General features: G+C 41.9%; 1 protein-coding gene across 1 annotated transcript in view; it reads left to right on the forward strand.

Moving 5' to 3' along the window:
* BEND7 (BEN domain containing 7) overlaps positions 1-27,143 on the forward strand; it is a 52,965-nt gene continuing 25,822 nt past the window's right edge. Inside the window, exons 1-2 of the mRNA XM_018553729.1 lie at positions 1-420; positions 12,450-12,527. Coding sequence (XP_018409231.1) covers positions 360-420; positions 12,450-12,527 — 139 coding nt within the window. The 5' untranslated portion in view covers positions 1-359. The remainder of the gene's footprint in view (positions 421-12,449; positions 12,528-27,143) is intronic.

Raw genomic sequence — 27,143 nt, forward strand, 5'->3', positions numbered from 1 at the left:
TCCTCAGGGGAACCTCGTATGTATTATTTCCAGGACCTCAGGGTGCTGTGGGGAAATCTTCAGGGAACTCCCAGGGATTATCATCTGATCCATCAACATTATTCCTCTGCACATTTCCATTGGAAGCAGGAAAAAAACTTTGCCATCTGCCACCAGTTGGAAGGGAGAGCTCCCAGTGCTGGCGGACCTGTGCAGTCACTCTGGGGCTTCAATTGTAATTCTTTTCCATTTCTTCCTCCCTCCCCTTCCTCTTCACTGTGTTAATCTGCCTGATCTTTATTCTACCCCCCTTCTTCCCCCCTCTGCTCCTTCTTCTTATCGTACAGCAACAATAGGCACTGCTATTAAACTGCTCCACCATGGAGTTCTCTGAAAGGAAAAGGAGCAGGAAATCCCAGAGCTACAAGCTGGTGAAGCCAGGTAAGGAAGGGGATGATGGTGCTGGGTGACAGTGACACCTGTCAGGAAAGTGACAGCTGGGGGCACAGTTGACAGCAGGCTGCCTGTGTTTACAATCATGTCACCTGACAGGTTATCAGATAAGGATGATAGGGCACAGACTGATTGTATGAGAGTGTCATCTCCTCTAGTGACAGTTTGTTTTGCTGTCCGCAGGGAGACACAATGACAGACAAGCTGATGAATTAATAGGGCTGCAGAGGACAAAAGCTGGAAGGAGCCCACACAGAACCAGGCGCAGGCTTCATGCCAGATCATGGCACATTTACTCATTACTGTCATTTTATATCATATGAATTGTATACAAAGCCCTTTCCCCTCTGGGATGGGGGTGCATGCTTCTTTTTTCTTGTATTATATTAAGATTAAGTGTTAGGTTTTTGTTTTTTTCTTAAGCCCCGTATGCGTTTACAAAGCACTGGGTCTTGATCACAATTATTGACGGTGAGCAGACTATCATCAGAGGTTGTAATGTGTAAAAGAAAGGCCGTGACCATGCAAGGAAGGCTGTGCAGTGTGTTTGCTGGCTGCCTTTGACAGCTCCTGAGACCTTGTTAAGTGGCAAAGTGTTCTGCCTGCAGAGTTCAAGGCAGGTGACGGTGTCTGTCTCAGCAGTCCCTGGCTAGGACTACACATAGCATGCTGTTTTATGTCTTTTATATCCAAATATTCGGTTTGTGGGCAACAACACATTTTTATAGTTTGCACCTTGATGAACTTTGGAACCAGCCCGAATTCCCTATTTAATACACGGTTAATATATGTAAGAGTATTCTCATCCATACTCATGACCAATGATGAGAAATGTAACCCATGACACCTTTACAGCTGTTCTGCATTTCTGCTATCCAAGCCAACTTGTTTCATAGCGTCATAAAATTCTGCTTCCGCGTATTTGCACTTTTATTTACACTTCTCATTGCTGGCCAATGATATGCACTGATCTATTTAGCTGGGTATAGATTATTTTAACATAGGTGGCTTTGGTCTTTGATGAGAAAACAGAAGTAGTAAGTGGCATGGAAAGCCAGTCGGGAGGGAGGTAGGCTTACTCATTATGAATATTTTACTTGTAGGTTTGTCATTGACTTGAGGAATGTACGGGAGAGCTCAGTCACATGTATGAGTGTGCTGAAGTGCGGCCTTTTCTTGTATAGTTTGTCTAAGGTCAGGAGTTGTCAAGGTATAGGGGGGCTCAATTGCAGCCCCTGATGTCACCAAAGGGCTACATATAATGTTTATAATACATAATGTTACAGGGGACTGTCATAGACTGAAGACTTACTAGAGGAAATGGTCAGAGACGGTTCTACAGGAGTGGTTGGAGACTGAAGACATGCCGTTGGAGACAGTCAGAGACTGGAGACATTTTACATGAAACTGTTAGAATTTCCAAAGGGCCACATTTAATATTTGTTATGTGCAATGATACAGAAGATTGTTATAGGCCTAAGACTTACTAGAGGAAATGGTCAGAGATTGTGCTACAGGAGTGGTTGGAGACTGAAATCCTTATTCATGTCATCTGAAATGTTAAGGTTATTTTAAAGGGATGTTTTACTAAAGGTAGTAGGTGTCAAAGGGAAGATATGCTCTTAATTTCTCTTTAAGAAGTTAAATTTTAAAAATACGTTCAAATACATGAACTAATAATAAAAATGTATCTTATGTGTGTATCACTGTACACACTGTAGATCCTCAAATCATCTCTGAATTGGTGCCGACACTGTCCTTCCTTCCTTCCTTCTGGAGAGTGGCTACTTTTGTTCACCATTGTCCCTGTGCGAGTTGTAAAGTAGCCACTGCTCCAAGCTAACTCCTGTGATGGAATACAATCTCAATACAAATTGGTAAACTAAACGTGAGATTGTAGTTCATCACAGGAGTGAGTGTCTACTTTATAAAACAAATAGGCAAACATTTTTAAACCTTACAGAGTGGCTTTTCCCACGCCGCAAAGGTTAAAGTAGAACTATGGGGTTAGTGTTTTTCCCCGTAGTTCTCCTAAGGGTCACTTGCGTCCTCCCGTGACCCAAAGCTCATCTGTCATCTCTGAGCCTGACGAAGGGGACCCTGTGTGGCCCCGAAAGTGCTTGCTAATGAGAGTCAGCATCTGTCAATAAATGAGCATCTAATTGCTGTTATTATGATTGTTGGAGTGCTGGTGACGTCTTCCTTTTTGTCTACTTGTGGCAGCGCCATCCGCAGTCATTTTGAGCACCCGTCTTTTTTTGGGAGTCCCGGTAAGGAGTGCGGCAAGTTTTCTTTTTTCTTACCAAAGCTCAGTATATCTCGAGCTACAGCTCGCGGTATACCGAGACTGCCACAGCCGGGATGGATCCCGACATTACTGTCGAGATCCACCCAGCTGCGTGATTGACAGCTGGCTCTGCCTATCTAGAGGCAGAGCCAGCTGTACCCGCCCCCTCCCCCGTCCGTTCCACCAGTCAGCGCTGGAGGATCGGAGCGGGGAGGGGGGGAATCCCTGCAGGGAGCCATGAGTGACAGTCACGGCTCTCTGCGGGGACATGATCGAGAAGTGAGCGAGCGATGGTATGTGTTCGCTCACTACCCGATCTGCTGAGCCGACGTGTTTCATTGTCACACGTCGGCTCGAACTATGAGGTTGAGTGAAAATCACTCACCTCATAGTTCTCCTTTAAGTGGTCATTTTGGTCTAGGTGCATAAAAAAGTTATAGCGGTACTAATCCAAACTTAGGAGCTGGCTGGCTCCTACAGCGCTGGCTTCAGCCTCTCTCCTCCTCCACTGCAGTGATGGTACAGGTATGTTCCTCTGTATATACACTGTATATAGAATGTGATGAGTCAGGGACCCTAGATTGCTGCAGCAGAGGAGGAGAGAGGCTGGAGGGACCTGTCTAAGAGCAAGTCAGCTCAGAGAAACAGGTGAGTATAACTTTTTTATTTTTGTACCTAGACCAAAACAAGCACTGAACCCTTGCTGTATGGGGGTAGCCCCACTGCAAGGCTTAAGAAAACATTTCCTTGGAGTTCTTCTTTAAATGAAGCTTGACCCAGCTTAAACATTTATAAACAATTACAACTTCATAAGTACACTTGTTAGTCCAAATCAGTCCCTGTGTCCCAGTGGAGTCCCCTTTGCTTCTCGGCCCAAAGTGTACATACAGTAGGGCCCATGATAGATTAGGCTAACCCCCTCCCACCCCCCGTCATTCAACTCTCAAATGCCAGAGCTTCAGTGGACAATAGAGGTTCTGGCATTTGAGATTTGTAAGGTTGCCTTTATCCTATAATAGTTTTTCATCTTGCTGCAGGAAATAATCTGTATACTTGAACACTATTTACGCTGCTTCTTTAAATATTAGAAACATGAGTTGACTGTGTTTTGTTATAATAAACAAATGAGTCAAGTAGGTTGGGGAATATTTTCTGAAGCCAGTCATAGGGTATTAAAGTATTCACATCAGGTGGTAAGCACAGAATGCAGAACCTACAGCCAAGGAACTTAAATGGGTCACACCATAGTGCAGGGATGGGCAACTCTGGACCTCCAGCTGTGCTTTAACTACAAATCCCATAATCCCCCTGCCTCTGGAAGCCATGCCTGTGGCTGTCTTGTGATGCCTCATACGACTTGTAGTTCAACAACAACTGGAGGGCCGGAGTTGGCCACCCCTGCTCTAGTGAGATCTTCTGTAGATTTAATTTTTTAGAACAGAAAAAAATACCAGTAACTATATTGTGTGAGGGCCAACATGACTGTATGTGCATTAAATTGATTTCTAGATTGGCCTTTGGTATATTTTACTGCTCTAATAGATCTGATATAAGGATAAACTGATGTGTGACCAGTTTTAGGCTATACTGATATTAGCAGCTAAGATATACAGTATATATATATATATATATATGATTTTAGGGCATTTTTTTACAATTATGAAGAAATGTAACTCAATCCATGATTATTAAGCAATGGAGAATGGCAACCAGCAATAGCAGGGCGTTTGGGTCTCACCAGGGCTGCGTTCGCATCTCACCAGGGCTGTGTTTGGGTGTCCCAAGGTCTGCGTTTTGTTGTCACCAGGGCTGCGTTTAGGTGTCCCAAGGGCTGCGTTTGGGTGTCACCAGGGCTGCGTTTGGGTGTCACCAGGGCTTCATGCAGGTCTCACCAAGGCTGCATTTTGGTCTCACCAGGGCTGCGTTTGGGTCTCTTCAGGGCTGCAAGTGGGGCTCTCCAGGGCTGAATGGGTGGGTGTCAGGCGCTGGGCTCTCCAGGGCTGTAAGGGCGAGTGTGGGCCTGTCCAGGGCTGTGCCAGTCTCGGGAAGGAGGATGAGGAAATGTGGAACTGGACTAGCACTGTCAATATAAACAGTATACACATATATAATTATCTATTTATTTATTTTTAATAATATCATTTTACACTTTAGCATACCCTTGTCCATACTTTGGCTTGGTTAATTCCTGTTAACACCTGGGCATTTTGATGCTCAAAGCTAAGCGCAACAAAACTCTCAACACAAGAAATCCCATTCATTATTATGGTCCCTATTCACACCTGAGAGTTTTGTCGCAAGCTGTTAAACACAGAGCGCTGAAAGGGTACTGGAGCGTCTTTCGGGCAGAATGGAAGAGCAAAAAAACACGTGACACAATCGCTTTGTACATTTCTGTGCGCGTTTTGCGCACGTTTGCTCATTCATCACAGTGCATTTCAATTTGCTCAATAAAACGTGAGTCTTTGTATATGCGTGTGTAACGTGCAGAAAAATGTGCAAACCGGCGCTAAACATACTAGATAGTAGGCTTCAAAAAAAGCATAAGAAAACTTGCACTATATGCGTGAAAAAGCTGACGCCTAGGTGTGAACAGAGACTTACTCATGTGTGTCACCTTCCTTAACTGTATAATAATGATAATAATAACAGCATTAATAATAATAATCGTTTTAGTGATGTTTGTTTACTTAAAGGAGAACTATGAGGTGAGTGATGTCCACTCATTCTCATAGTTAGAGCCGACCTGTGACAAAGAAGATGTCACAGGTTGGCTCTATAGATCGGGAAGTGAGCAGAAACATGCAGCCGATCCGCTCACTTCCCAATCATCTCCCTGCAGTGATCAGTGACTGTCAGTCATCACTCCCTGCATGGATTCCCCCCTCCCCTATCTGATCCTCCAGTGCTGAGTGGAGGAACGAACAGGGGAGGAGGCGGGCAGCTGGCTCTGCCTCAAGATAGGCAGAGCCAGCTGTCACTCACGCAGCTGGGTGGATCTCGACAGTAATGTCTGGATCCATCCCGGCTGCGGCACTCGTGGGCAATAGCACACTATATACTGAGTTTTGGGTCACGGGAGGACGCTAGTATACAGTATGTCCTCCCATGACCCTGAAGAGAACTATGGGGAAAAACACTTACCCCACAGTTCTCTTTTAAAGTGTTTGTAAAGCCAACACTTTTCTTTTTAGTTTCTCAGCTGACAGAGGTTTAAACCTTTCCCCACTCAAAAACTAAAAAAAAAAAGGGTTTTGACTTTTACACTTCCAGTCCATTACTGAATGTCCATACCTTGGTATGGATAAGGATGGGAGGGAGAATCTGCAGCAACCAGAACATTGTACCCGTGATCCATGGATCGAGGTTGCAAAGCTATACTGGCTCCTATGCAGAAATAATAAATGCAGATTTTTTCTTTTATGAAGAAGTGTCTTATTTTTTTTCTAAATGGTGGAATTTCCCTTTAATTACACTTCACATGGTTTGAAGTTATTTCACATGAATGGAGCTACGCTGGGAATATTTGATAAGCCAAGCCCAATGCGTCAGAGCAGAAAGAGTTGCAGTGATTTACAATAAGGTCTCCTAAAATGTGCTACCGAACAATTGAACGAATTGTATATAAAGAGCATTTCCTGAGATGGAATCTATTTGGTATATTTCTCCGTATTATAATCAGTTCAGACATTACAGAAACTTTAGCGACACAAAATATTAAAGCAGATATAGCAATGAGGGTGGTAGAGGCAATATCTGATTACAATAAGTCACGGTGTAAGTCTTCTACTAGTTTGCTCCTGTTTATGTCTCTTGGAGACAGGCATACACGGTGTACCCTTCTACCACTGGGTCCTGCATAGTACTTATTAACTGTCAGTGTACCTGTGACTTGTATAAAGTCAAAGCAAGCAGCAAGCTAGCCCAATCATTTTAGTTAATGCAGCCGTCATTTGGTGACGTCATAGTCCTACACGCAACAGGTGCATGGCATTTCTTACAGAGAAGCCTAGCACTTTATTATGGGAAATAGCAAGTAGTTCAGGAGTAAACATATTTGTATATAAGCCAGGAACAAACTTATAAAAATAAAGATCTTTATTATTTACAAGCACTGGACACCTGTTAACCCTGCTATATATTGAATTCAGAGGCTGTGTATCTCTTCTCTTCATAAAAAAGGCCTATGTCAACGTCACTTTAATATGGTAGGAAGGTAATATTTATTATTACTCATAAAATTAATTAAGTGGGAAACAAAATATGTGATAATAGTAAAGTGCAACTGAAGCCAAAAGGTTTTTGGCTTCAGTATATCAAACAAATATACTGTACATTGCCCAGCAAAGTGTTTCTTTGTATTTTCGCCCAAGCACTCACAGTCATCATGTTTCTAAACATCTGGCTCCAAGTCTCTCAGCTCAGCTTCCCTGAACTTCCTGTCCAGTACAAGATCACATGAGACAGAGCAGTCTGCAGCAGTGTCCATCTACTAGCTTGGAGAAGGGGGGAGGGAGGGGAAGAGCAGAGGAATGACTTGCCTTGCTGTGCCTTTAATTCAATATCACTTTAAGTGTGTGTTGCTTTTATCAACCAAAGGACCTTTCATGGAACTGAACTTTGCCTTTGGTAAAATCTAGTGGGTTAGATAATGTAAGGGTCAGGCACAGAAAGTCAAAGAAATTATGTAATTGGAATAAATAACTTTATCTGTGTAACTAGGCTCTAAACCAGCAGTTGTGGATGGGTGGTAACATTTGTGCTGTCTTCATTAGCTCAGCGTGACTCCATGCTCTTCAGAAATGCTCTCTTGATCTCAGCCTCAGTCATCACCATTATTAAATACTGTATAGATAACTATGAATAGCAGTGTAGCAATACCAACATGAGCTTTATTGCCTGTGGATATCTGCTTAAAATGAATCGTTTTTTATGATTTTTGTAGACATGTATGTTCAAGAGTACCTATGGTCTAAAACTAAAACGAAATATGCATTTCTATATTTAAGTTCCATAAGTTGTATCCCACTCCTAATACTGATATCAATCTAAATGTTTTGTAAATGAACGTATTGAAGATGCCCATAGGAGGTACTTCCTCAATGCACTGACACAATTTCACTCAGCCCTGTGAAAATGCACTTTCTGTGCCACCACTCTCACAGAGCCTGCCTTTTGAACGGCAACTCAACATCTAAACCAGTGGCTCTCAACCTGTGGGTCGCGACCCAAAAGTGGGTCGCAACCCACAGTTGAGGGGGTCCCCATGTGCCTTGTGCTGCTCTAGGTAAGAGGCTCCTCGGCCTCCTCCTAGCGCAGCAGTGTCAGTTCTCCTAGATGGCGCTGCAGCAGCCGGAGAGGATCAGAGAGAGGGGAGCAGGCAGGAGTGAGGGGAGTGCTTGATCACCACAGAGCGCGCACTGAGCACCACAGAACACGCACTGGGCACCACAGAACACGCACTGGGCACCACACAGCCCGCATAGCCTCCTGAGAGCCCACACAGATACTAGCATTGGTGCATCACTATATTTTACAGTTGGGGGTCACCACAACTTGGCAAATGATACCAAGGGGTTCCCTGGCCCTAGAAAGGTTGAGAACCACTGATCTAAACGTCTTACAATGTAACATTATCTTTGGCTGCTTGAAGCAATGCATATTGGGCCTCAAGAATTGGAGATTGCATCACATCAAGCAGCAGGGAAAGAGACACAAAGCACACTGCAAATCCATGAAGTTGTTGAAGGTGATGGGCAGACAGAAGGCAGCATTCACTACATAAAAGGGATTTGTTTTCAAAAAAGCTTTGATTGCATTATCAAAAATAACTCTAGTATGTATTCTTATTACAATGCTGATGTTTTCACAGGATAGTATACGCTGGAACTTTAGAACTCTTTCAACCACTTCAGTACCGGCATGGTACACATAGGGTTACCACCTGTCCAGGATTCACCTGGACAGTTCGGGTTTTGAATGCTCTGTCCGGGTTTTATGGCAGGAGAAACCCAGACACTGGCCCCCCAATGAAAATAGTCTCAACTGTGATATTTTCATATGAATGGGTGGCTCTATTTACATATGAATAAGCCACGACTCATTCTCCCAAAAAAAATGTCCACGCGTCGATATAGTGTTTGGGTTTCGCTTGAAGAAAAGGTGGCAACCCTAGGTACACAACCTTTATTACCAGGCCATTTTTCAGTTTTCAGCACTGTGCAAGTTTGGCTGAGAATTTCTCTGTCAAGCAACACTGTAACAAAATTTATTTTATATCATTTGTGGGACAAATAGAGCTTTCTTTTAGTGGTATTTAATCGCTTTTTAAAAAAAACTGTTTACTATATAAAGTAAACTTTAGAATAATTTTGTATATAACCCTGAATGACCAGCTCCATGCTCTGATGACGAGGGAGCATGAAGTCAGCTTCCCGGCCAATCAGAATGCCGGGCGCTGCTTCACAAGTGATGAGAGAGCATGGAGCCGCTTCCCGGCCAATCAGGAAACCGGGCAGCGTGTAATGACGCGCTGCCCGGCTTCCTGATACAGGAAGTACTCGTGCTAGGCATCGGATCATTTGGGCGAGTACTCGCCCAAATACTCGGTATCGGCACCGATATCGATACTAGTATCGGTATCGGTGCTTCCCTACTATATAGTAAAGGAGACCAAAAATTTAAAAAAACTGAATGAAGCCTATTTCCAGGGCTTGAAAAATTTGATGGTGTCTCACCAGTCAGTCAAAAATGTCAGCATGACCAGACTATGAGGCACAATAGGCGCAATCGTCGTTTTCGCACAAAGGCACACCCGACGCATATCTGCGTGTGTATGTCGGGGGCGGGGACTAAAAAAATAAAGAAGCATAAAAAAAATTTAAAAAGGAAAAAAAAATTTTTATTCTTTCATTTTAGTATTACTTTTTTTTTTACACATAGCTTTATTGCTATTACATGGGGGGCTAAGAAGCCCCTTATGTAATAGCCAATTTACATGACAGGTCCTCTTTATGGAGACATCAGGGGTCTCCAAGACCCCTAATGTCACCTAGGGCAGAGATCTGCTTCATCAGCTTCTGTAGCTGGAGAGTGACACTGAATGCAGGAAGTAATGTAATCTACATCATTTCCTGCATTCGGGGACTGAGAGGAGATCAAAGGGAGCTTGTGTACCGAACTCCCTTTGATCTCCTGTCACAGAGCCGTGCCGGTCCCGGCTGCATCGGGCACAGCGGATCTCGGGACCGGCAACGGCAGTGACAGCTGCTAATACAAGCGATCGGGCGTCTCTAGAGACGCTCGATCGCTTGACTGTGTTAAGCTCCCGGCCGGCCGGGAAGCTGCTCGTCGGGCTCCGCCGTCCTCTCGTCGCAGACGAGTGGATTTTTCAAGCCCTGCCTATTTCTCTTACTTTCGTTTATAAATCATAGCCATAAAAATGTCAGGACAGTATGAAAACCCCCAAAATGACCCCTGTTGGAAAGTACACACTACAAGGTGATCTGATTTTTTGCCGCAATTTTTGGGAAATTAAAAAACATGCTGGTATTAAGGGGGTTAAAACGTGGAGCTTGGTACTGCACAAGATACAATAAATGTACAGCTCATAGACAGAGAGAGGTAGAGGTAAAGGGGTTAATGTACCGGTTACATACAGTGGGAGGATGGAGATGAAGGGGTTAATGTATAGCTGTACACGATAAGTGAGGTGAAATTGTTAATATACAGGTCAGAGCATAGATAGAATGGATCTAACATAAGCAGGGTTACAATTATTTGACTTATTTTTTTTTTTTTTTTGCTGCCACTGCAGCATGTTTTCACTACTAAGTAGCAGGGATCTCAAGTCTCCCTGATGTTCAGGGAGTCTCCCTCTAAGAGATAGCGGCTCCCTGATGTCCGCCAGAGAGGCAATTTCGCCCTGAAAGGTTTACTCCGAGTAAACCTTTCCGGTAAGATATCAGCGGTTTCAGAGTGAGGCTTGCCTCTTGGAGGAAGGTCATGTGATCTCTAGAGTAGCCTCAGAACGAGGCTTGGCTCTCAGAAGGAAGACGCTACTTGCTACACAGAGAGGGCGGACATAGACTACTATTGAGAGCAGGTACAGGCACTGAGATCTACTGCCCCAGGGTTGAGAGAGTGCTTTTAACCCTTTTTGGGTAATATAGAATCAATTATATGTCCTGGTTGTCTAGTTATAGAGAACATTTATTTCATTTGCTGCCCATAGCAACTAGTCAGCTGTGTATCAGGGACTTTACTCCTCAGCGTTTTTTTTTAAAAAGGTCTTGGGCTGTCTAATAAATTGTGACCTTTACACTGACAGATACTTGAACATCAATTCACAAATCAATTCACAAATCTGATGTATATATAAATAAATAAATATATATAATTTTTCCCCCCATCATTTTATGGTATTAATCAATATTATTGTATTATTGGCATATGGATTTTATTTTACTGTGTGTGTATATATATATATATATATATATATAATTATCATTATTATTTCTTTTATATTCTGACGACGGCCGCTGAAAAAAAAACCCAGAAAGGGCACCTCCTTGAAATGAGACGGGCACCTCCCTGAAATAAGGTTTTGCAGGTTGGGATGTCTGAAGTAATAAATGGATGACTCATCCATTCATAACTCACTTTAATCTCCCCAGCCTTCAATGTAAGAGGAAGGGGAGGGCTTGACAATGTAAATATTGCCATGTGATTGCTGTGCTGACCAATCACTACAATCACCGAATATTCGGATCAGTAATGTGTCTACAGCCACTGTTCTCCGCTTTCTAATGAGCACCAGCTACACACACGCGCGTTTTTGGGAGGACATACACGAACAATGCACCAGTGGACCGGCCCTTTTAATGCAGTGGCCGGTTCGCGGGTGGTTAAAGAAAACAGAAGGATGTAAATAGTCTTATCAATGTGTTGTAAAAAAAACTCTCAGGGTTGTTCACAAAAGGGTGAAGAGTTTGGAGAAGGCAGGAGAAGTGAACAATCTAGGCCAAAATAGCTGAACTGGAAAGTGAGCTGAATTGGAGAATCTTTCCAAATCAGCTATTCTGGCCTAGACTGTTTACTTCTCCTGCCTTCTCCAAACTCTTCACCCTTTTGTGCATAACCCTGTCTGTCACTGGGTGTAAGGGAGGCAAACTGATGCAGCTAAGAATACATAAATACTCTAATGCCTATAGTCTGGGCACAGGTGCACTTTAAACATGGAGGGTGGCAAAAACGAGGTTTAAAATGACATTTTATTTTGTCATGATACCTCTGCACCCTTTAGAGATGTGGGAGGTAGCATCACAGTAAGAGAACTGTGTTGGTACAAGGGGCCTTGTTTACTAAAGTGTGAAGTGCTGTAATCCTGGGCCTGATTTATAAGCTCATGTCATGTCACATGACTTTTCAGGCCCACTTCACCCAACCTGACTGCACTAGTAAATTAGACCCCAAAACTTAAATTTTATTTATCAAGCAGGACATTTTTTAAATTTTTTGTTGCTGTTTGCTAGTCTACAGATACTCAAAATGGGATGCAGCATTTCTTAGCATGGATGAGGCTGGTATAGAACAGACTAAACTCTCTTTGGTTTGGTGGCTCAGATTGTTGTTCTTCATATTGTGGATCCTATAGTCTAATATATCTACCTGTTAACCAAACTTGTATTATTCTAACAACAGTGTCTTTTCCAAAAAACTTGTTTTACAGACTTCCACCCTGAAATCTTTAAAGCTGCAGACTATAGTGACATTAATGGAGAATCTATTGACTCTCAGCATTTTTCAGGTACTGTCTTTAGTGTTTACATTTTATTTTGAAACCTGTATTTCATGTATAGTTAACTCAAAACTTTTGTTAACCCTTGCAGTGGGGCTACCTCACACTGCAAGGGTTAACTGCTCGTTGTTGTCTAGGTGCTAAAAAATAAAAGTTATAAACAATTTAGTCTGCTCCCTGCTTCTCCAGTCAATGAAGCGTCCCTCCTCCTACGCAGCAGCATTGGAATGTGTTTGTCTAGAGGGATTAATTTAAGCAGTTTTACTTACCTGATCCCTACTCCCCTGGCAGTTGGCACTCACCTCTTTCCTCCACTCCAACTTTGGACTGTCCCTCAGTGTCCTTATGTCTAATGCAGGGCTAATGGCTCCTGCATTATACTTGATGATGTCAGTTGGGCCCCAACCGCCAAGAGGCTTCGGGCACCAGTCTTGGAGCCAGTGGGAGCAGAGATCCCCTAAAAAAACTGCTTTAAAGAGTCCCCTAGACCAGGAGTCTCAAAGTACCGGCCCGCAGGCCAATTCTGGCTCACGAACCGGTGCCATTCGACCAGTCAGGAAGCTGGGTAGCGAGTCATTACACACCGTCCGGCTTCCTGATTGGCATTGAGGCCGTCTCCATGCTCTCTTGTCACCAAGTGACGGGGGAGCATGGAGCCAGCTACCTAGTCAATCGAAGCCATGGAGCAAGTCATTACCCGCCCCCCCAGCTTCCTGATTGGCAGCCAAGCCGACTCCATGCTCACTGGTGATGAGGGAGCATGGAGCCAGGTTCCCGGCCAGTCAGGAAGCCGGTGGCCTGTAATGATTGACCACCCGGCTTCCTGATAGCGAAAGTTCCGGTATCGGAATAAGTATCGGGAGTATTTGGGCGAGTACAGGCACTCGCCCAAATACTCGGTATCGGCACCGATACCGATATTAGTATCAGTATCAGTGTATCCCTAATACATAATGATATGACACACACAGAAACATTAACACACATACCAACATCACTGTATATAGTTACATTTTATTTTGAAGTGAGAATTTGTTTTTATTTGGCAAGCGGCCCCCATGGGAGAAGAAAATGTGTCCAGTGGCCCCTAAGTGAATTGAGTTTGAGACCCCTGCCCTAGACAAAAACAAGCAGTTAACCCTTGCAGTGCAGAGGTAGCATCACTGCAAAGGAATTTTATTTTTTATCCAGAGATGGGCTTTAGTCACACAGATAAGGCTGTGTTACCAGAGATCCATGGTTTGCACAAACTTCCACCGGATCAGCAGAACACGGCCAACATGAAGCGCAATAAAATTTAGCTATCCTTCTTCATGCTCCTGAAGAAGTTGGATGCTATTGGTTATTGCTCTTTGCAGTGGATTATAGATTGTACATCATCTTCCATTGTATGCTGTGTGGTTATGTAATGCTTCTGTAAAATGCTAATGATGCAGATGTAATGCTACGTTCTACCCATGGCATAAAACAACCCAATAACCAGCTTATGTTGCTTTAATTCCTACCTGGAATTTAGTTAATGCATATGTTGGAATGTCAGTTTATGCTGTAGAAAGTAGCCAAGAGGAACCTGCTGGGTGAATGAAACATTTCAGATGGAGAGCTTCTGATAGCCCAGTGGATCAAGAAATACATCCAGAGCAGTAAAAAAAATATGATTTTTGTATGCTCTGAGGTTTGCTTGAGATTAGCAGTGAGTTATATAGATAGATCCACTCCACTGTATTTTAAATATTTACTTTAGATACAATATTTCCTTTGTTTATGGTATATCAAAATACATATGAAGCAGTCAGATTTACTTGGAGAGAATGTGGAGTGTATGTTCATTCCTATACTTATTTCAGTTTATGTGGTTGTACTATAATGCCTTTGCACATTCCTTAATATCTATACATGTTGTACTTTATTTCTTGACTGTAATATGATAAAATATTCATTGATGATTCCATACTTCTATAGTATATATGACACCATACACAGTGGATTGTCATAATATGCAACTATGTGTTGTCTGTTGAATACATGTATTTTTTAAATAGAAGGAAATATTCGGCAGCATCACATTTAGACCTTTCCTCTTTGTTGCCTAATTGTTTACCTATCTGTAGTATTTTGATATGCTGTAAAACATCTTGTACTTGCCCTAAATTTCAGGTGTCAGTATTTCATTAACCAAAACTGAGCTGCTGTACAACTTTGCACATATTTGTAGAGAAGTCATTTACTGCATCCATTGGTTGGAACAGTGCATCTAACACCATGACATCCTCAGTTCAGCCTAACTCAAAGAGTGCAGCCTGGACATTGAACCTGCCTATAGCATGATATTAGGTGGTTGATTTCCATATGTCGTCCACTGCATGTTTTTTAATGTCTTGTAATAAGGGACAACCTTATAATTACAAATAAATAATTACAAATAATTAAAATAAATGTAAAAAGGTTGGGGAAAAAAAAGGTCATTTTCATTTTCGGCCTAAACTATTTTTATTTTGCGGTTTCAGTCTACAAATTCAATTTTGGTGCATCCCTAAAAGAAACTGAAGGTAATTAAGACCAGTGCTAAGTTGGCGTCCAGAGTGCGGCCACTGTGTAGTAAAGGGCAGAACTTGCTTCCCCCCCACCTGTTAATGGTTGCTTGGATGCTGGTTGGTAGGACGTGGTAGGGAGCACAGTCATTGGTTGCTAGGACACTGTCACATGCGCTGTGGTGAGTTATTTGCGCATTTTTGCACCTAACATCCGGTTTCATCCTCCTAGCTACCTCAGGCCTGTGAGCAAAATGGAGGATTCAGGAGTGTCCATGCTAATTGTGTAGACTTTCATCTGCCTGGTAAACGCCCACAAGAACCTCTACAAACCCAGTAATGCCAAGTACAAGAGCTGTATGAAGTGGCAGAGGGCCTGGGAAGAAATTGGGCATGACATTTTCCTAGACTGGGAGCTCTGATAGCACAAGACAACACAACACCACCCAGAAAATAAGGAAACAGATACAAGGGGCAATCAAAACATATGATTTCCCTAATGATACTGTTTTTATTGGCCAAAACAAAAACACTTGACGCCTGAAAACACATAAAAAATGCTTCAAAATCACCTGAAAATTGTCACGCTCAGGTGTGAATGAAGGTTAAAGTGACATTAAACCCTCAGATTTTTTAACATAAAACAATACTGTAATGTGCGCCTTACTGTAATCCATGGTTGTTTCCCATCTCTTTGCTGCTCTTCCTTTTAAATCTGTATCTGTTCTCATGCTGGGCAGAACTTCTGTTTTGCAGCAGACTGCCTTGTCTCAGGAATGGATACATGGTGTCTGTGTATAGGTTTGTAACCTGAGCCAGCACTACAGGAAGAGGCACTCAGCTGCAAAGGGAAGTTCCCCCCAAGCATGAGAAGACATGAGGATTTAAAAGGAAGAGCAGCAAAGAGAAAGGAAACAACCATGGATTACAGTAAGGCACACATTACAGTATTGGTTTATGTTAAAAAATCTGAGGGTTTATTGTCACTTTAAGGTGCAGTGACTTCACTGACTGCATGCTTGCTCTGGGTCAGTGAAATATTGGAGTAATTAAATCAGCGACTAGCTTTACCATCCAATAATACGTATTTTATAGACAAAGGTTCCCTTTGAGGGATATCTGTAAAATGCAATGCAAGTAGGCAGGATATGATTTTTCACATATTTGTTAAATGTTATTTTATTTTATACCTTTATAGACCCACTCTTGTCTGTGAACAATGCTCAGCACAGAGGGATCGGTCCTGTAGAAAAAATATGTTTGTGAGAGTCGAGTTTCCTGGTTTATTTTAGTAGCCATTACCTGCGTTATCAGCACAGGAATATGTCAAGCATGGATTACAGCAAACGCTAGTTGTCTGACTTGCTAATTTAATATTCATAACCTGTAGCATTATGTGCTCTGCTTAATATATTTGTCCTCAGCTGGCTGAAATGAAATGTTTGTCATCCTTGTTAAAAATGAATTGTCATCAGATAATAGGCATTCGGCATGTATGAGAGAGCGAGCTAATTAAATGCCTAGAGTTAATGTGGCTGAATGGAAAATGGAAAACAAAATGCTTGCCCAACTGTTGCAAAATGTAGCTCTGTTGTGATTATTCAGAATCAGATGCTGCGGTTACAAGACAAGGCTTTTCTGAATGAGGAATCCTTAGATGTCACTTTGACAGCCAGTCTTGCACAGCATCCACGCCATTTTAATTGGCTTATAAACCTTTTGGGTTACATTAGTGAATTCACTTTTGCTTCTGGATTTTTATTCAATCCTGTACTACTAACAGTCCACAAATACAATGGAGAACAGCGCAGTGGTATACATGGATACATTTATAATACTCTCTCGCTCTTATATTTATATTGATTTATTTATATTTATACAGATAATTTGGCTGTCTCTATAATGCCTGCGAATCATCGAGTAAATGAGGGCAGATACTACAAAGCCTTTATAAAGGATATATTTTCTCTCATATTGGAACACTGTTAACCCCTTCGTGACTGACGACGTACAGTGTACGTCGCCAGCATCGGGGCTGTTTAAACAGACTCCCGGTGACTTTTGCCGCCGAAACTCTGTTTAAACTTGTAGAGCCGACTGTCAGATTTACAACAGAAGCGATCCTTGCGACTTACCTCCTGACGCCAGATCGCTTCTGCGTCCCGAAGAAGAAGCAAGGCAGGGCAGTAGACCAGGGACAGGAACAAGCACAAAGGAACATCCAGTGCTGGCTGAAGATCACCCAGCACTGAATGAGCGTCCTGCAGCACCTTATATAGGCTGAGGACGAGCTACTGCGCATGTGCCGGCGTGGTGACGTCATGCCGCGCGGGGACGCAACCCGCCGATCTTCTGCCGTCTGCGCCTGCGCGGCCGGGACGTGCCGCTGGATACCGTCTCCGTCTATGTCCCTGCAGAGGGACACGGCATCTTCCCCGAACAGGTACCCGACAGCAGGGCTACCATTGGCAGAGAAAGAGCGGGTCCTGAAGTGAGGGCACAAGGAGGCAGCTGGGCATCATGCTGGACTGGAGGCTTCACCTGAGACCGCCCCCTGTTGTGAGGGGTGTGGCCTGCCGGTGGTCACGTGATTGGGCTGCTCAGTCTAAAATGCCCGGGCCTATTTTTAGTCCCAGTCCGGCCCTGTACAGGCTGTTATTGACAGCCTTGCTTTTACTAACTGTATGCTGTGCAAGAATGTTGATGAGCAGTTGTGTAAAAGCTGAATAGTTTGTATTTGGTAGACGTTCCTGTAAACATTGGAAAAGGAAAGGGTTGCTTTAAGTTTCCATATAGTCTATGAGTCTGCAAAATAAGGATGTTTTCACCCAGTGGGGAAAAAACAGAATAGCTTGTATTTGGTAGCAGTTCCTGCAAACTTTGGCCAAGGAAACTTTTCATAAAGTCTATGGGTCTTCAAAATGAGGATATCAGAACTCAGTGGGAAAATATCAGAAAGTTTCGTATTTGGTAGTAGCTCCTGTAAACATTGGCCAAGGAAACAGTTGCTTTAAGTTTTCATAAAGTCTATGGGTCTTCAAAATGAGGATATCAGCACTCAGTGGGGAAATATCAGAAAGGTTCGTATTTGGTAGTAGCTCCTGTAAACATTAGCCAAGGAAACAGTTGCTTTAAAGCGCTATTTAACCCTGAAGTGAAAAAGGGATATACTGCTGTGGACCATTGCACTTACCTTGTGCTTGTGGTTGCTCTGCACTCCTTCTACCAAAATGCCATCTTCTCAGTTTCTTTTTTGGGTGGCTCCATTCTCTTACAGGGTCTCACAGAGCCACCCTTGCGTATGCACTCCTAGCACGTGTTCAAGTGCTACCCTCTTCCTCCCTCTCCTCAGTGCGCATGTGGTCCATCTGGCGCAGTAAGAAGAACCACTACCAGATACAGCAGAGCCCTGGGTTCAGATCCTGACACAGATATTTCATATAGGGTTTTTTTTAAATATATTTCAGTCTAAAATATAACTATCCTTAAATACATTTCTAAATGAAAACGTTAATACTTCATCCCTTTCTATGTTTAATGAAGTCCAAAATCCCTGGTGATCCTGGTCCCCATACAGCATTGCTTCCCATGCTTTCCTCTCAGTGCTATCCGTGGGTTCAGACCCGTTGTAGCATAAACAGAAATGTGCATGACATGACATCACAGGCCAACATGCCCATTGTAAAGCCCTGCTGGGAGTGATTGACAACTGCTCCTCTAAGGCCATCCACATCAGAGACATGGCCAGAGCCAGAGGCTGCATGTGGGAATAAAATACAAGCATTTGGTGAGCCAACCTGTTTATAACATGATAAGTAAGCACTTGTCTATGCTTCTGTATGTTTAACCATTTGTGTGTGTTTCCAGTGCTTCAGAATTAATTGGACTATGTGTTTATTCTCATCTATCAAACATACACAGCAGACATCCATAAAACTACTATTTGTCTGTGTAATTTTCCCTAAAGAGAGATAGCAAATTCAATGGTATCATTAAGACCCCTCACCTCTTTGGTACTGCTGCCAATCCAACCATGGAACAACTAAACTGAATCTATATTCTGAGCCAGCTTGATGCCAGTTATTGCAAAGCTGCAGAAGAAGATGCTTGTTACAGAAGGGCTCTAGAGCAATGGTTAATGGCCACCCCATATAACAGTCACAGTATGAACTTAAGGGCTCAATTATATGGGTGACTAGGCTGCAGCATTCAAATGCGGCTAAACTCCACATCTGCACACATCAGCCCTCTGTGCTGTGGCTGCATACACACTAGACAATAAGCTGCTGCCAGAACTGCCGGCTCTGCATGGAAACTGTCTGGGTACAGGTCAGAGACCCTAAACGCATGTAACTGCTGGTATGAGTGATTGCGTACAAACACCGGCGGTGCCACCCATTGACCTGAACAGGGTAGAAATCTAGGCATGTGTCTGCAAGCAGATGCTGTTTGCACTCAACATGAACATAGTGCAAAGTTTCTTTGCCAGACTGCAGCTAATGACTCTCATTCCCAGCCCAATTGACCATATATCACTCTGCCTATATTAAATGCACTTTCACCTGTTCTGTATAAACAAAAGAAAACCACAGCAGTTTAATTCTTTAAACAAAACCAATAATACACCATTTCTTCAGCTTAGTAAAATAAAAAAGACTACAGTTGCTCTTAAAGTATCTACACCTAAAAACAAAACTCTAATACACAGTTTACCCATTTTAGCCATTTGAGAGAGTTCTTTTACTTCCTGTCAGGTTTTTCACTTCCTTCCCTTACTTTCTATTCTGGTGGCAATTTCCCTAGCAAGGACACAGAATTTAAACATAACCTGAGTGTTAACCCCTCAATACTACAGGTTTTGATTTTAGAGTATCTTTAAGCATGGCAGTGTAACATAATATGTAGAGCATATGGTTCTGATGCCTCACAAGGCCATGACATAGGTTGAACCTGTAAGCTCCTTTGTGTGGCAGCACATCTTGAGGTGCAGCAGTCATGGTCATGTATGCTATGAATGCTTAGTGTTCGTAGGTTTGTTTGAGTTTGGTGTAAAGGGATAGCTTCACTTTCATTAGCTGAGCAACAATGTGGATTTCTTTTATCCATTCAAGGTCAGGTGGCCACAAGCCAGCTAAAATGAATCCACCAAAGAAGACTTGTGAACCACTGCCCTACACAACCCTGTTAACTATTAATCTTATAATATACTGTACTGGAATAAAAATGACAAACTTACCTGCATTCTCTGGCGGGCGGACTACTTCATTATAATATTTTATTCTGAATATGTAATGCATACATCATTCATAACTTACTGTAGTACTATGATCATATAACAGTTTGATAGTCTTTAATTAACCCTACTAAATAAACCTGTATGTCCAAAGGATTAATTGCAGAACCAATTATCTTTTTGGCAAACAGACTTTAGTAATTTATTTCCTTGTATTAAAAAAAAACAAAAAAACTTCAAAGCTAGTTGACAAAGCGAGACAGCTGTAAAAGGCGCTCATTGGAGAGCAGACTTTAAAGAAATGCTCACAGCTGAAAATACTCCAGGGGCTTCTCATTTCTGGATCAGAATTAGTATGTGAACTGTCATTAATTAAAAAGAAGACAAAAAGTCTGTTCTTATTTATTTTAGAAGAAGTCATATTTCAGTTTGAGAAATTCATCTGTGAATCTGTTTAAAGGATTTGCAAACCATTAATGGATATATACCAGTTACCACATAAGACTTTGAGGTAGCACTAGCAATCAGTTAAATATTCTATGCATGCAAGTGATGAGGTTGTCAGGCAATGCAATACACTGCATTACAAGCAGACCTGTTTCCTTCAAGTTAAAGTGTAGTGTAAGGATATAATAATTTCCCTTGTTCTCCCCTCCTCCATGATCGACAATGTAATTTTTCGATCAAATAATTTATTTTATTTTTTTAAATACCTGTTTTGAGACCCAGTAATGACATTACAGGTTCTGCCTACTGCTGTTTGGTGGGAGGGCCGTCAGGCTCCTGTAAATATCACCACTCTCTGCCTCCCTTCTTTTTCAAAAGAATTATATGAAAGAACAGATCACCAGGATCCCTTTAGATGTGCTTTCTAAGCGCCCCCCTTCACTTTTCGCCCGGTGCCCGCGCCCCTGCTGCACCCCCGGTTGTTACGCCACTGGCTGTGAACACTGATTGCTTGCAAGCACCTCTCTAAGGATGCCGGGAATGTGTTCACTCAGATAAAGCTCGGGGAACAAAATGATTGATGGCAGAGAAAGCTAATGGCTGTGAGAAGGGTGCCAACAGTGGTACAGATTAGAGGGATAAGTAATTGATGAATAATGGAGGTCTTTCAGACAGGGAATAAAGGTGGGCTGAAGATAGCTTCTGCAGCTGCTTCAAATGGTTTTATTGTGGAGATGCAAGTTTACAGGGAATTAAGAGTATTCACTTTCAACACAGAAGAAACAATGTGGAAAAAAAGAAGTTAAAGCTGGAGTTCAGCTTTAAATATTTGATGTTATCATTGTTGTCTATTAGGTTTCTCTAGCCCTGGTGCTCATACAGACTCTTAAAGAAAAAGTGTACAGGAGCTACTACCAAGTGTAAAAGTTAACACTTGTAGGGGGGGGGAGGGGTTAACTGCTCATTTTAGTCCAGGGGCTAACATAAAGAACATTTACCTGCCTGATCCTCAGTCCTATGGATTGATCCTTGACTTCCTGACATCTAATGCAGACATGTCCTTAAACCATTGTGTCCAATGGGATTTGTACAGATTTCTTGTTGCTGTGGGAATATAGAATGCTCTCTGTGAGAATTTTTTAGACAACTGAGGAGAGCAAGCACCATAGTTTCCCACAGTAGCAAACGTAGGTATCTTAAGTCAAGGCATTGAAGTAATCAATGTGGAAAACAGTATTTATTAATTGTGTTGACCCAATATGCCTATGTAGGCTTGTTAAAGATCAAAGGTCTAAACCTGGCCATACACCTTACAATTATCTGCAGATATTCTGTGGTCAGATGGAAAAGGTGCAACAAATTCCTCCATCTACACTTAACTGTGTGGATGGAGTAATCTCCACCTGGGCCAATCTGTTGCACTTTTTCCATCTGACCATAGAAAATCTGCAGATAATTGTAAGGTGTATGGGCACCTTTACAGTCAGTATAACTTCAAAGTACACCTGCCTATTAAATCTCCTTTTTGCCCAATATGAAATGTTGGTGGTTACCAGTGAGTCTAGAGTTCTGTAGTGGCAATCAAAGTTGAGTTCATGCATTTTTTTTTCAGAAAACAAACACCACATTGTGCTAGCACCATGTTTGCAGGACTAGATGCAACTGGTGGGGAAACTCCAACCCAACTGATTAACGTATTTGCTGATACAGATCAGGTACCCAAAGACATAGCAACAATTTTTTGATACAGCCAAATCCCTGAAAAAATCATGCCTATACCTACCTTTAGTTGATATCACTACCCAGTGCAATCCATTTATAGAGCAGATGCAAAATCACTTTTGTAAAAAGTGGTTAAATAAATTAACATAAATATAATATTTTTCTCATGATTAACACCTAAAACAAAAGTAGATTTTATAAAGAATTTTATAAATGGTTTTACATGTTTAATATTCTGGACTTTAGAGCTGTATGGGCCAATTTAAAACTATTACTACAGATAAAGTTGTCTAATATTATAAGCTGACCTTACAAATGATTTTTTATGGATTGCATTCATTCACTGGATTCCAGGAAGTGAAGGTGACAAAACCTAATTGCTTCCAGGAATCTAGTACATTGAAGCAATTGGCTATTAGCTCAGAATGTGAAGGTCACCCTCACCTATTAATTGTGAGTGCAGTTCGTTATGTTTGAACTGAACATGTGCAGGTAACACCGTATATGTTAAATGACACCTGAAACCACGGTACTGATTGAATAAAAAGATGGTGCTTCTGATTTTGTATGTCTTGTGATAGTTGATTGTATACAAAAGCAATATTTTCAAATAAAACTCACTAAAATCATCTTTAGTACACACAAAATTCCTACTAAATTTAAAGCATAAAACCCTATTGAGTTATTAAACAACAAATACTTCATTACACTTAAAGTAGTATTAAACTCTCAACCTTTTTTCAATAATGAATTCAAAAGTAGTTCTTTAAGTTTTTGCCCAAACACTTACAGCAATCATGTTTCCAAACAGCTGGCTCCAACTCTCTCAGCTCAGCTTCCATGAACCTCCTGTCCAGTACAAATACAACAGGGACAGCAAAGTCTCCAGCCTTCTCTGCGTGTGAAAAATGTGGGTAGCTTGATATTTCAGGAAGAGATTTACTCTTCTCTGCCTGCAAAGCTTCCCCTGCCATTTGGGCCCTGCTAACTTCTTCCTACCATCCGCATGAGGCTCCGGGTGCCTCAGGCCTAGCCTTGACTTTTGACTTCTTTAACTTTGCGATGGATACTTTTGCTTCCTGCATTGAGAAGACCTTGTCAAGGACTTCCTCTAAGGTCCTCTTCTGAGGTTTCTGTTGGGGAACCTTCCCTCTTCACTGACCCTGATTCCCTCCTGGTGGTGGATCGAGACCAGGAATCTCAGCCATTATGAAGGCGATGAGAGAAGCATTTAAAATTAAGGAGACCTCTGCGTGCTTTAGACCAATTCTACAGTTCCAGACATTCTGCTTCCATATCATAGGGGATGGAGAAACAGAAGCAGTCATATTATGACAGTACACAGAGAAAAGCAATCTGCATCATAAAGCAGAATATTCTATTACCAACCACTTTGATATCTAAATGAAAAAGATTGCACAGGTTGATCTGTTTCATCCTATACTTATGCTAGGTGTCAGTATATAAGGGAGTCAGGGTTGTACATGGGCACCTTAATAAAAGTACCCCCAGTCTTACATACTTTATAACATGTTGTAGCTTTGCACTATAGTATACAATAATGTAAGTGCTCTTGCACATGACAAGAAGCATAATTCCATCTGCTGGTTCAACATCACAAATATGCAGTGAGACATGTTTTCCTGTTCCTTTACCCTGCATGCTTAAATAGTAAATGAGGGTAGTCCTACACATAAGGAATACTTCTAAGCACATTGCAACTGATTGTGCAGAAAGCAGGTTACTGTGTTCTCCACCCCTGTTGGTACTACCCAATTTGACAATAGTAGATTGAAAAGTCAACTGAGAAAGGTAGAAAATTGTAGCCCCAGCAGTGACTGCATGCAATCGGATGCAGTCAACATTCGGGTATAATACGATATTCAACAGTGAAGATTCCTCCATCCATGCTATGCTATGCATGGATGGGAGAATCAAGTGATTTTCTAGGGCTGAACGCGAGAAATCTACTTGTGTATAGTTAGGCTTACTTAGATATGCATCCATACCACAATGTATATGCATACATTTGGGATTCTCAGCGCAGACATGTGTTCAGCATAACTTTACAGGTGGTCAGAAATAGAATGAACTGAACTGTTAATGGGAGAGATAACAATAGATATATCGTCTCATCAAAGTACACAAGCCAAAGAGTGCTTGGTCTTTGCTGATTACCCCAACAAAGAGGGTTGACAATTGTGTGTCAGCCACCAGGTTGTGGCACTTGAGATTGCCAAACTGGTGACAACTGACAAGCAGGCAACAGGTAAACAAGAGATCAAATTGTAAAATGTATGTGTAGTCAAAGTGAAGCAAAAGGTCAGGGCATGAGTCAGATAGGTGTAATCAGAAACCAAGTGGGAGGTCCAGGAAGTCAGCGGATAGGCAAATATATCTAAGAGTCAAGCCTGAACAGAAATCAGGATAAATAATCAGAACTCTGAGGATTCTGCTCATGCACTGATACAGTGCACTAAGCAGATTTAAATAGAGAACTAACTAGATGTCACAGACACAAAGGTCAGGTGTCTGCATCTAGTTTCAGGCAAAAAAAAGGAGTGACCATGTGCCTACGAAAAGCATCCTCGTCCCAGGAATGAAGATCTGATTAGGGAGCTGGTGAAGAGTGTGGTGGGCTCCCGAAAGTCCCAAAAATAGATATTGCACATTTGATAAAAAAATTTTAGTAATTTGCTTGCTGCTTCCAGCTAACCATGGGCCAATCTCAGTGTTCAGCACTGTGTATGAATTATTTACCAAAATACTTGCAACTCGCCTAGCAATGGTGATCCATCACTAAATAATTCCTGACCAATGTGGTTTAATTCCAGACCGCAAACTGATGGACACCACTCATCAAATTATAAATATTATATCCTATGGTAACACTACAAAAACGGCCTTCTGCTGTTCACTTTAGATATGGCTAAAGTCTTTGACACAATAACATGGTCAAATTTAGAGTTTTTCTTCCATGGCATATCAAATTCAAGAGTAAATGTTTATACCAACCCTGAATAATTTTCAAAACTACACAGAGCACAACAGAATGCTCCTTTCCTCTGTTAATATTGCTGTTACTTTTGCATTGCCAATAGAACCACTAGCACTGGTTATTAGAATGAACCCAAATATCTCTGCAGAGATATTTGGGCATATTTGCAGCATATTTGCAGATGATGCTGTGCTCACTTTCACACAACCTTTAATTAGTGTTCTGATTCTTTTTTAAGGTTGTTTAGATGTCTCTGGCCTATTTAGCTCCATACATAAATCTGAGGCCATGACTATCAATTCCCCTGGCCCAGTTCAAACTCTTTTGCTTTCAAACGTCCCATTTTCCTGATGCCAATGAACCCTTACCTATTCGGGGATAACTGCAATGACTGACTATAACACACTCTATCCCAATACCTACCCCAAATAATTTTCTTGATGGATGGAGGAGTGGTCCATATATAATATATTTTGGTTTGGAAGGATGACAGCTGCGAAGATGGTGATTCTTCCCAAACTAGGGGCCCTTCCGGCGAAAATAACTACGGTCAAAAGATATGGCTGCAATCTCCGCTCAGCCAAAGATTTTCCAACCTGCTCCTTCGATCTGCTGATTGAGGAATGCTGGGCAGAAGGGTGCCGAGAGGGACAACCACTGTGCGAATTTCAGCCGGTTCACCCAGGACCGGCCAAAATTCACACAGTGTATAGCCTACTTTACATAGGCTACGAACAGGAGGTGGCTTGAATTATCTAGACTTTATCGCATTAGTATTTGCTGCTCAATTTACTCAACTTAGCTCATGGGCAGTAAACCCCATTCAGTATAACCCTGGTTGTTTTTGAAAACCAAACAATATACCTGGTATTGATGCAGTTCCTTTTGTGATGTAACACTTGTCCCCAGACTCAAGCAAGATTATACAGTATTCTGTATCTTTATGGCAGAGATATATATTAAAATACAAACTGCAAGTGAACACTCAGGTCTAAAATCCTTCTTTGGCAATCCAACATTTGTACCTGCATATGGTAATGTCAGCATTCCTCTGGTGGCATCTACAGAAAATCTGTTGTATCTGAGACCTTTAGCAGTTGGAGAAAATTGTACTATTTTCTTTATTACAGTGCACCAAGGGATTACCCTAGGAGGAAAAAGTATGATATCATCAGCTCAAACACTTCTCTCCACACCCTGGTAAATCCCTTAACTCCTCTTCATTATTTTTAGAAACTATCCACTATTATTTCCTCCTTCTATAACCTTATGCAAAATCTTTCAAACCACGCCCTTCCTGATTTTGAAATCAGGTGGGAGTTGGAACTAAGTCCAAAACCATCCCATTCAACGCAGAATAAATTATTTGCTACAACATCTCAAATTTCACAAAATCTAAATCTTAAAGAGGGGGCATACAAGTTTTAAAGTAGCTGGTATTAGACTTCAGTTAGGCTTCATATAAGTTTTGCCTTTAGTTCCCCGGATTGCTATAGGAACTGCCCAGAAAGAGAAACATCACATCTGGCGGGAATGTCAGGTAGCCTCCTCTTTCTGAAAGGAGCTAGACAGTCTACTTTCTTTGGACGCTATAAACAATTAAACCCATGGATTTCATCAGTGGCGTACCTAATGAACAAAGTGCCCTGGTGCAAGATTTTATCTTGGACCCCCCTCTTTGGAGGGGGGCCCAA

This window comes from Nanorana parkeri, unplaced genomic scaffold, assembly GCF_000935625.1.
Source record: "Nanorana parkeri isolate BGI_ZX_2015 unplaced genomic scaffold, ASM93562v1 scaffold128, whole genome shotgun sequence".
Lineage (NCBI taxonomy): Eukaryota > Metazoa > Chordata > Amphibia > Anura > Dicroglossidae > Nanorana > Nanorana parkeri.